General features: G+C 37.4%; 1 protein-coding gene across 1 annotated transcript in view; it reads left to right on the plus strand.

Annotated features, from left to right (window-relative positions):
• Positions 1–12,033, plus strand: part of LOC134531104 (eukaryotic translation initiation factor 5B) — a 342,833-nt gene that overhangs the window by 47,478 nt on the left and 283,322 nt on the right. Inside the window, exons 10-11 of the mRNA XM_063366652.1 lie at positions 5,828–5,912; positions 10,620–10,753. Of these exons, the coding sequence (XP_063222722.1) occupies positions 5,828–5,912; positions 10,620–10,753 (219 nt within the window). The remainder of the gene's footprint in view (positions 1–5,827; positions 5,913–10,619; positions 10,754–12,033) is intronic.

Here is a 12,033-nt window from a genome sequence, read left to right on the forward strand (position 1 = left end):
CAGTACATGGTACAATAATAACATAAATGTGCCAGACTCGCAGGATGTGCGAGTATCAGCAGGCACATTGTACTAACTGGATAGGTCTTAGGCGATCGACCCTATCTACCTGCCCCGACTGAGTCAAGAGCAAGAGGAGGAAGTGTTACCCACTGGTGAAGAGGTGGAAAAATTTATAAGAAAGAAGCTTACAGCAGAAGCTGCAGTCCGCAAGAGAAGGCACCCCGCATCTAAATTAGCAACCTTCAAAATTGGTGACCTAGTGCTCAAGAAAACTAATCCAGTGAGCAGAGCTTGGGAAAATGTAACTAAGAAATTGTTTTTATTATTTGATGGTCCATATGTTATTACTGGATCCACTCATGAGAATTGCTATGCTTTAGCCGAGCCATCAACAGGCCAGTCAATAGGCCGTTACAACATTGCACAGCTGAGGGAATATAAGAACCCTACCACTGCAAATTAAATGTTGGTCGAAGCACTAATTAATGTTTACCTCATTGTCATGTGAGCGAGTAAGCTGGAGTAACAGCTGAGAGCAGTCTGTATGTGATGGCTAGCACAAGAGCCATGTAATCCCCGTGTTTATGATGTGTTATGTTGTTATGTTTATGGTACGCCAGGAGAGGCGTAATATAGCCGTTGAGTATACCCTTGCGTAAGAGCGGAAGTGTAATTCCCGCCAGTGTCCTGTGACGAGGTGAAGTGACATGCCACCCGCACTGGGATTTTGAGTAGCCGGTGAAGCTATTATGGGTATAAATTATTTATGAAGTATTGGAGTATTTTACGGCTAATGTATTCTTCGATTTGGGTACTGACCCACTAACACTAACACATATTGGGAAGCACTAGACTCGCCCTATTTACTGTGAAGAGCTATGTAATTATCTAGCAAGTAGACAAGAGTGTAACTGTGCTCGACAAAATACATGTGAGATGTTATTTCACCTAGCTGTGTACACATGTGTAAACACTGGCAGGCAAAGCAGTTCTACAAGCACAAAACACTTTGCAACTACAAGCAAAATTATTCTAGGTTACCTTGTTATAGGTTATTCCAGTTGATATTTCGTTGCACTGTAACACTTTTCTTGCAGAGATCACCACAATTTAAGATGAAAATAGATATATTATTTTTGGTTTGATATGAGAATACTAATGAAATTGGAAATAGTATTATTTTTTTTCTGATGTTTTAGGTTGGTATCACTTGTGGATACTGATTAGAAAAGTATGCATCCATTTCGCATACAAAACCAATCTGTTAGTAGTGTTGAATTTAATTAGGCTTTTTTCCTATATTTGTTATTAAAAGAAAGGGGTATGCTGATCTGCTATGAAATGATAACAAGAAAATTTGCAGAAAACATCTATATGAAGTTTTATTTTGAAAAGGACCCTATACAGAAAATTTATAAATTTTCATTATATGAATCACTCGATTCTTCGAAGTTTGTTTATGAATTTTGGTTTCTTTGAAAAAAAAAAAAAAAAAAGAAAAAAAAATCTTGATATAGGCTGACCTGAAAAACACTGTGTAGAATCCTATGTCGCGAGATAACACGCTCTTGCAGTGAGTGTCCACAAGCCTCAAGATAAATCAACTTCAAGTTAAACAATCCTCCAAGCAAAAGAGAAAAATATTCAAGAAAATATAAATTATTTTCAAAATATAAATTCAGCTCTGAGAAAAGAGAAAATGAATAATGTACTACTCAACAGGAGCTGTTGCAAGCTATCCTGAAGAACACATGTTTTGTTTACAATTGATAATATAGCAAGTTGCTATCTACACTGAGGCTAGGAGCCTCAGATACATTACAATGCTCAATTCCTGTAAGGAATATAATTGTGAAAAATGAACGTGAATTTCCGACCCAGCGAAGCCCGCTGCGGGTCGGTAAAACACCATGAAAATGAGAATGAAATGAAAGAGCACCGAACAGCTGATCTGCTCCGATAGTCGCCAGAGTGAAATCGGAGACCACCAGTCAGATAAAAAAATGTTCAAGTTACTCACTCGCCGAGACGACTGGTATAAGATAAGAAAAGAAAAAAAGAAAATACAAGAGAATTCGTCTGTTCCTGTAAGAAAAGAGGCGGATGAAAAGTAAGCAAGAAAAGGAACATATGATGTGATTTCTTTCACACAGCCTTGTTACCTAGCTAAAAATTACTTTGTTTAGCTGAAAACAAATTTTGTTTAAAGAATTTAAAAAACCCTTTTAAAATGTTATTAAAATCAGGCTATCATAATAACATCCTATAACACTGTATATAAATGTAATGTAAATGTTATGTTATGATATTGTGAATTGTAAATTTTATGAATTGTTAATGAAATGTAGCTGTAAGATTACATGAAGTTGATATGTGTAATGGTATTGTGAAACATACAGGCAGCACTAGGCTTAGGCTGCATGCAAATGAACATTGTGAAAATCACATTTTTACAATATGAGAAATGTATTAATTTTTCTAGTTAATTACTGCAAAGTTATGGTAACTTGAATTTAAAACTTTCAAGAAATATGTTATTCATGGTTAATGAGCTTATTGTTAATTAAGCTAATATATTGTTCTTGTTATGAAGTTACAAACCGAGATCTATCTAAATGATTTTATTTACATTTAAGCGTTAATATTTTGAGTATCTTTATTAATCCAGTGGTATGTTAGCGGCAAGAGAAGAAGTTGATAGGCCTGCAGACACTCGTGCTTGCAAGTGCACGATCACACATGTTTTAATTGATAAACTTTGATTTACGAATGAGAGGTTTAAGTTAAGTGAGTGCAGTGATTACACTCAACAATAGGAGCAAACAAAGACGCGAATTCCTTCGGAAGTGTACCTAACAATGACGTGTGCTGCGAACGATGCGCTGGCGCCGCGGTGCTCCGCCGCGTCACGTACTGGGCCATGACCAGGGCGGCAGGTGTCGCGCCGAGACACTACCCCAGCAGGAGCAGGTGGCTGTGACCCCGCTTGCTGATCCGTCGCCGCCGCGCGCCTGTGACGTCAGCCGACGTCTCGCGCTGATTTGGTCGGCAGGGCTGTCCAAGGGCAGCTGAATCACCACCCGGTGATGTAAGGTCCCAGGTTCGCCTTCCACAGGATGCTGCCAGCACCACGGATGGAGGCCGATCCACTGCTACAGTGATGACCTGGATAAAGTCCCATTGTTATGCCACATGTACATTTTTCTCACACATTTCCCTTGTGATTGCGACGAATACTTACTGTAAGTATTATCCTCCGAGTGCCACTGCAACCCAACTTAGTTCCAGGACTGATGATGCTGAGAACTTCAACAAGATTGCAAGTTTTCCCGCGAAAATACACCGAAGACCAGCGCAGGTCTGAACTCTGTGACGGAGTGCCGCGTACTGAGGTGCTAGTTCACGAAGCAGGAGAGGGGTGCGGGACAGGTGTCCTTTCTCGCGCCAAAGTTTTTTTATTCCCCCTCTTTCTTTCGTCGTTTTGTGGTGTCGCGCGAGTCGTTGCCTGGCAACTAACTTTTTTTATTCAACTCGAGCAGCGAGTGTTCAACTGAAAAGCACACCGTGTCTTGTTTAAAAAATTTGAAAACTGCAACACACTATGCTTATCAAGGGCGGCAATTCTGTGCTGAAACATGAATGTCATACGCACAGAAAGTGCTTTCTTTTATTTAAATAACACTTTTTAATTATTATTATTATTTATTAACATTTTATGTTTTGTTCTGTGTTCACGTCTTTGGACGTATCTGCAACTACCATTCTCTATGGTGTAATATAAGTGACGCCGAAGCTCAATTAACAAGACCCCTCTAGAGAACATTGGACCTAAAACGGCAAATTGAACTTTTTATTTAATAATGACATAAGAGATTTTCCATTGTTGTAAAATCCTATTTTAAATTTAAGGAATTGTGATGTATTAATTTGTTTTGTTAATTGTCTGTGAGTGATTTTGAACGTGTAATTAAGTCAACAATTTTAATGATTCAGCCAATCAGCGACGTTGTTACTTAAGATAAGCGTCACTACAGAATTAACAGTAAAGGAGTCTGAAATTAACGGCGATGATGGCTGCATAGGCCGGGTTGAAATTCCCTTAAAAACCAATGAAGATGAATAGCTGGATAGGTCATCCTACAACCAGGATGTTTTGAAACGTCGTTTACATCTTAAGTATATGTTATTTAATTAGGGCACGTCATAACTGACGTGTACTGAGGTGTGTTTTACCGTGAGTAACCAGCGACTCATGATGCTATGCTAACTTAAATGGTTTCTACCTACCTACATCGTGATTTTGCCGACGGACTATCAAATATTACGTTTCATTGTTGAGCTATTCTAAAATCATATTGAGATAAATATTTTTATTAAAACAATCACGCATCCTGTTTTCCATACTTGACTTTTGTTCAATCACCCAGAGGTGAACTGAGACAGATGTCTCGAGATGCTCTACCGCAAATATTCAATGAGTTCAGCCGCGGAAAATAAACACCAATTTTAATAACGAACATTTTAAATAAATATTATTTTCTCACGTAAATAATTTATTATAAATCGAGATTTTCAACAAACATTATTATTTTGAACCATATGAACTTTTGGTTTCATGTTACCATGTGTGCAACCTAACTCCTGTAATTTTATCAAATATAAAACAACATACCACTGGATTGATTAGAAATAAAACATACTTTTATTTAATTAAAGAATATTTATATTAATCGTATGTTTATATGTTGTTATTTTACAGTGTATGTGTATGTGTCCTTCATAATTCTAATTGATTTGTTTGTCTATTCCCATGCCTTGTGAAGGTTTTTATAGTGAGAGAATATTTAATATTTCCCTTGTGTATCATACTACATGATCTTTAAACTATTAAGGAATTTACATAGTGCATAAGGGTGGCGCCCATATCTGAATTCTGAGAATTAGTTAAAGAATATATTTATTTTCCAGAGCCATAACCATCCATAAATAATTATTCATTATTTAAACTTCCATATTTAAATGACAAGTATATATTGTTGTTATGTAACGATACCACACACTATCTGTGTATTTGTGTATATTTATATAACTAGCACACCACAGATAAGTGGCTACCACTACGTGGAGCCCAACACACACTGATTCTGTCACTTGTCTAAGTACAAGCTTATATTTATTTCCGCTAAGCTCGCATCTATTGGCTGGCTGCTGATGCAAGGTCACGAGTCTGGGTGGAGCGTTGAGTGAGTTATACTGCGCATGCGCAGCTCAGTGAACAAAGAGAGCCAGCAGGCGTGCCGTAACAGCAAGCAGCTGTTCGAGTACTATGACCTTTCTCCGCGCACGGCGCACGGCACGGTAATGAATTACCGGTGCGACCTATATGGGGGGAATCTTAAATACCAAATTCAAGACCTCAAATTATGGGTGCGACCTATCTGCGATGGCGACCTATATGCGAGTAAATACGGTATTTTCTTCACTCTGGTTCAAGATTTGAGCCTATTAATTACTTTAATGTAGCGATGTGTAAAATATAAGTAATTAATTGTTTGTCTTGTGATGCCAAAAGTATGGATAAATAGTTCAACATTTAAATATAAGAAAAATTTAAAACTTAAGATGCCATTATTATTCACATTCATTGTTATACTTACTCTGCTGTACAATCAACAAAAGCCATTAAAGTTACAAATGTGCATCCTGATAAATACAGTAATAACAAAATTTGTAACTAGCAGACTTTTCAGGTTGCTTCTAATATTGTACTGATGATGAGGACTCCTTTGAGTAACATTAACGTAATGTCTTGATTCTCCGGCAGAAACGAAGAGAGGTGGCAGAGCTCAACATGACGGTGGAAAACCTGCGAGCGGCCGTGGTGTGTGTTCTGGGTCACGTGGACACAGGTGACTCCCAGTGGTTAAATATGTGTCATTTTGGCAGCAACCAAACCAAAATTATGGTCAAGTGTTAATTGCTTGTTGATACACCAAATTCAATTTATCAGTCATTATTTAGGGTGGCTATCACCAAGAAAAGTGTAAAACGGAGAAAGCTCAGAATTTAAAAAGTCACCTGGAAAACTCTGAATTCTTGAGAAATTAAGAAATTGGTTAGAGATGTTAAAAATACAGAAATTTTATTTGCAAAATTTGTGAGTTTATGATTAGTAGTTACACAGTATTTCATGGGTTGTATGACAGCTGAGGAAGTTAAGTTATTGTCTTATAGGATCACTAATATCCTTTTGTGGTAAATATTGAATATTCTAAATTACATTAAAATACTCAAAGCAATTATAGACTACGTTTTGTAACAATCCCACAGGAACTCTAGGTATGTACTTACATTTTTACAGAATAATTATCCTGTGTTATTTCAGGACATAAAAGTATTGACTATGCTTAAATAAAAAGAAAAAAAAAATCTGTTCAGCAATAGCAGAATGATTTATGTCACTATCCTACAGGAATTACACATTTTTACTGAATGAAAAGTACCATGTGTCCTATTCCAGGAGCTTAAGTAATTATATACCAAATTTTAAAAAAAATCTGTTTGGCCATTAAGGAGCTGAGTGGTAGCAAACAACTCGTACTAATATTATAAATGCAAAAGTTTTTGTGTGTATGAGTACATGTGTGTGCTTGCACGTAGTTGTAGGTGCATGTGTGTGTGTACAAACACACATACATTCACAGAGATATATTGAGAGAGGTAGACATATAGAGATAGATATAGAGATATAGATGGAGAGAAATAGAGATCAACTGGAAATTACGAGAACTAAGGCTAAAGTAAACGTGATGTTAGGCTGCACAATCAACAGATTCAATCATCTACAACAGTGTTGTTTATTTGAGCACCAACATAGTCTAATTATTATGATGACTAATATTACAGAGCATAAATGACTGTTTAACTTTCTTACAACAATTGACCATCATCATTATTTCTCTCATTTACCTATTGCAGTTGGTTGTAATATACCCATGTCTGTAGGCTGACAAGATAGCAACTAAAGCACAAATCTCCTTTAAAGGTCATTAAACGCGTAAAACAAAGCCCTACAAGTAGTGCAGGCGACCTAAATTTTGATTCTGTTACGAACAGTGCACGAACACAGCTGTTGTGCATTGAATATTCGTTAGAGCCGTATAATGCTAATTGCGTCACAGTACAATTCATATTTTATAGTTAGTTACTGTCCACTCGAACATCCAGCCCGATTCTCGGCTAGAGCACTAAAGCGTGCAGGCCTTTCTTTAATAAACTCAGCACTGGTGCTCATCGCCATGCAGTTGCCAATCCGCAGTCCGGGCTCACACAGGCTGCAGGCTGAACTTCATTACATCCCAGGTTGGCCCGGCTAAACAACCCTGAATAATAACAAGACACTTTAATCACTTGAAAAGTTTACATACAATTGTGTTGAACTTTTGTTTTTAAGTTCGTTTTGTTGCCAACATTGAGGATGAATTATTCCTTAGGATAAATAGTTTATATTTAGTTGTATTAAAAATAAGAGTTTTTTAAAGTATTATTTAGTTTTTTTTTACTCCTCAAAAAACAAAAGCAGATCACAACTTTCACAACTCATCCGGACGATGTATCACATATTCACTGTAGCTCGTCGCTCGATCATAAAAAAATTTAAGTCCCTTTTATCTTTTGAGTAAGGGACACTATTCCACGGATATGTCCCGGAAGGGTGACGACAGTCACCCTGGGTCAATGCTGATGCCTGGGGTCACATTTCTAAACAATCAAGTTCAAAAAATATAAACAAAAAAAAGTTAAACTTCGGCCTTGCCCCGACCAGCAGGCATTAAATTATTCCTTCACGACTTCACATGATAATTTGGCGAGTTGCCGACGACATGATCACACTTGGCAACAATTGAGCAACAACTAGTTGAACAACGAAGTTATCTTTCCTTACAAAAGTGAAACAAAGGAGAGGGAACCCCGAGTTTCAACTGACCAATCACAATACAGAACCAGAATCATCACCATATATGGAATAATATGTTGCTGGAATTTTTTTCTGAAAGTTGGAAAGTCACGTCATACCACCTCAAGATTCGTTCTGATTGGCTCGCGATACAGCGCCCAGTGAAAATTCTGGTCTATTGCTGCACAGTTGTGCGCTTAAGTGCTGCGTTTACCCCACCACGCACTAACTTGAGGCGTGAAAAATAACTTACTGGCAACAGAGTGTCGCACTCGTGTCTCGCCAGTGTCTTCCAACGTGAAGAAAACAATAGTAACATAACACATTCTCAGTTAGTGGTTATTAGTAGCAGGTGGCAGGAATCATGTTATGTTACAGCCTGTAGTCATGAACATAGAAAGGAGAAACAACGACCAGCTCCCATGGCTGCCAGGGTAGAACTCGTAGTAGTGAAGTGGGCAGGAGCAATGTGACCAGCTCCAGTGGTTGCCGAGGTAGAACTCCCTTGCAGCGAAACATGGCTCTGCCTCGTTGCGCTGAGGCCAACGGTGGTGCCTCCCCGCGCCTGGGAACAGATCAAATCAGGCCTGATACTTACGGTATACTCACAATGAAAAAGTCAACACTGGTACTTGGTGGCACGAGTTAGCAATGAAATTAAGTAGGCCCGAAAAGATTTTAAATACTATAAACCATATGTAACATGAGCCAAAGAAATTAATTTAAATACAAATAACACTAATCACAACATAAATAAGCAGGAAACGTTGAGGCGTAAGGGGTGCCTCAGTATATATAGTTGTCTTTGAAACACAAAATGGTATGTGGCCTGTTATTTTGTTGTGTACAAACTAAGTCTGAGGGTACATAGGCAGGCCTGTAATTGCGAGGTTAAACTTGAACTTAGTACAATTTTTTTGAAGTTTTTGTGAATGAATAAATTAGAGAAACACAGTTTAAGACACAAATTAATTCTAAATATGTTTAAAAACTGGGAAAACACAAGGAATTTGAAGTATCGTGAAGGGGAAGGGGGGGGGGGGCGGGTCCACTTCACTTTACCTCAGTTACATTAACAAATAGATAAATGACAAAAAAGCATTGGCCCTAGTAATAGGGTCAGGCAGAGTGCCAGACGTGTTAGTCGAAAAGTTAAGCCATATACCCTTAACGAAAAAGCATAAATATCGTGGCAGAAATACACAACTTTATTATTAATTAACTCAAGCCCCATATGAATATGGAGGGATAACACATGACAAGTGAACTGCCAGTAAAGAGGGAGCAATGTTAATTACAAAAAAATTACGTAAATACACGTGATCAATACAAACAGTCAGTATACAATTTACATGCTATCGTTATTTAAAATCCATACAAGAAATTCTGAGAGAATGCTGTCTGTCCGGACGTGAGAGGTGCGACGGAGAAAACGGCATACACCCCAACAGAAAATGGGTCAGAAGCAAGTAACACACTCGAAGTGAGCATAAGGCAAACAAGAAGGCCGGGAAAAGTTTAACCTTAACAAAACACATAGCCTCGAAGAGAATATAAAAAAATAACTAAGGAAAGCCAAATAATGCAATTTAGGTAAAACACACTGGCAATGCAAACCAGATAATTACGAAATAGAGTCAGTGTCCTGCAAGCATTACTTTACGAGCCCAAAAGAAAAAGAAGGCAAACATGGGCGCAGAAGGCAAACTACTGAACTATCAAGAAAAAAAATATATATAAGACACCGACCAGAAAGCACCTCCTAGCACCTCCATGCATAGCATGGCGCAACACCGAAGCACCCCTCATGGCGATCGCTCCCGGAACAGAACAGAACGAGCAAATGAGAAACAGCCCTATATATAAAAAAATCCAGATGCCGCTAGTTTTGCATTCATTAGGCCTGGAAGGAGGTGCCTACCTCACGCGGACTTCAGAAGGGATGGCGGGTGGGGGATTTAAGGGGAACGAGGGAAGGGGAGGAGTCCGCGGGCGTCTGAATGCCGGCGCGCACGTTGCAAATTCCCGCCCCCTGGCGAAGCCTTTCGCAGGACGATGAAGCAGATGAAGGCGATGATACGAGGAGCGACGAGTAGAGTATGTTGTATGTGGATGTTCGTTCTTTGAGATAATTAGTAGAGTGAGTACCAGTTGTAAACACAAGTAAATGTAATTTGAAAAATAGGATCTATATTTATGGGTTTTCGTGCTTCAAAATTTTTGTCATCAACTATCAATGAAATCCATAAATAAATAGGCACTATTGAGTGAAAAATTAGTGTTTACTCTATGTAGTCTCTGTTATGAGTGTTACAACACCTTCAAGATTCGTTTATTTTCAGTTTATATGAAAAGAAACATATAATTTTGTCATTGATGTTTAAGTACAAGTATTATAACTGTTTATTTCCTCTGTACATATTATCGTAGTCATGTAAAGAAATGATGTGTGGGCTGTAATATATCAGTTTCACATTTTTTTCCAAAAGAATGTTTAATACATGTTTACTCCTAAAAAGCAAAACGCACATACTTAATGCAGTTTTTTAATGTTTTGATTTTATATGTAACTATACCTTTTGATTGTAACATCTTGGTACTGTGGTCTTGTGAGCATAACTATGGTAGATGTTTGTTATTTTTTTTTTTTGCCCCTTAGGTAAAACAAAGATCCTAGACAAACTGCGGAGGACGAACGTGCAGGATGGTGAAGCTGGGGGGATAACACAGCAGATTGGAGCGACCAATGTTCCGATTGATGCCATCAAAGAACAAACTAAAATTGTCAAAGAAGTAAGTGAAACTGTACTTTAAGAGACTTTCAAAAACTTCGTTTTATTTGTAGTTGGCGAATATGCAGAAGTGACTTCTTGTGCATCATATCTTAGGAAATGCTTTTAAATTAATCCTTATTTTACACCCTGTTTAATGTTTTTTTTTTATTATTATTCTTTGTCCTGCTAGTTTTATAACATATTGTATACTATTCTACGTATTATTGCAGTATTTCTGCACGTGAAAGTGAGATATATTTTAGTAATTTACCGTGTTTTATCGCATAATCGTCGCACCGTTATTTTAGGACATAAAAATTTGGAGAGAAAAAATTTCTCGCATAAACGTTGCATGATGTTTTTCGATTCCGAGCGCTTTGTGTAGGTAGTTTTCCAGTATAAAACAATGTATTTTAAAGTTGAAATCTAATATTCATTTGGATGTTACCCCATCTTATTTACTTAACAGAAATACGAAGTTGTCTGATGTGAAGATTTTCTTTTATAGATGTTTTCAAACGTTATAACTCTTATCTTTTCGTCTTCGTCGCCGCTGTGTACCTCTTATAAAAATGTAGCCAGCACTAGTTGGTATAATTCATGTTTGGTTATGTTGATTGCCATATAGAGCGTGCGCACGTAGTCGATTATCGATACAGATAGCTCATCGATTGCATGCAACGCGCTTACTCTGTCTGGGGCCGAGTTAACTACATTTGATAGCCCACGCTTTCTCGTGGTGTGTACTACGATATTTATGCGCTCCAACTCACGTTCGTGTCACAGTTTTTGTTTTTCTATTTAAAGTTGAACAAAATGTTTTTTTTGCATTAATTATTACTTTAATTGTTTGGCGTGCTTTTGTATACTCTACTTTTTAAATGAACATACTTTCCTTGAATTAGGTTTTTTTTATGAATAACTTTACCTAACAAAAAATGCATTGTTCACATAATCGTCGCACCCCTACTTTTCAAACTTGATTTTAGTATAAAATGTGTGACGATTATGTGATAAAACATGGTAACTAGCAAAAGTTATTTTGAGTGTTAAAGGAATGTTTAGGAGCGGTATATCTGCCAAAACAGTGTTCCTGACTTTGTCTTGCAGAAATCTGGATCAATTATTGTAGTGTTAATTCACACTATTTCACAAATAATTATTTAATATTTATAACTGATAGGAATCTGATACTCACTGTGATGGAAAAAGATGATGGTGTATTGATTGCAGTCAATAAGCATAAATTTTTATGAGTATAGTCAATGCAGAAGTATGATTACCCTGGAATATAAGCAG

Source organism: Bacillus rossius, chromosome 3 (genome assembly GCF_032445375.1).
Source record: "Bacillus rossius redtenbacheri isolate Brsri chromosome 3, Brsri_v3, whole genome shotgun sequence".
Classification (NCBI taxonomy): domain Eukaryota; kingdom Metazoa; phylum Arthropoda; class Insecta; order Phasmatodea; family Bacillidae; genus Bacillus; species Bacillus rossius.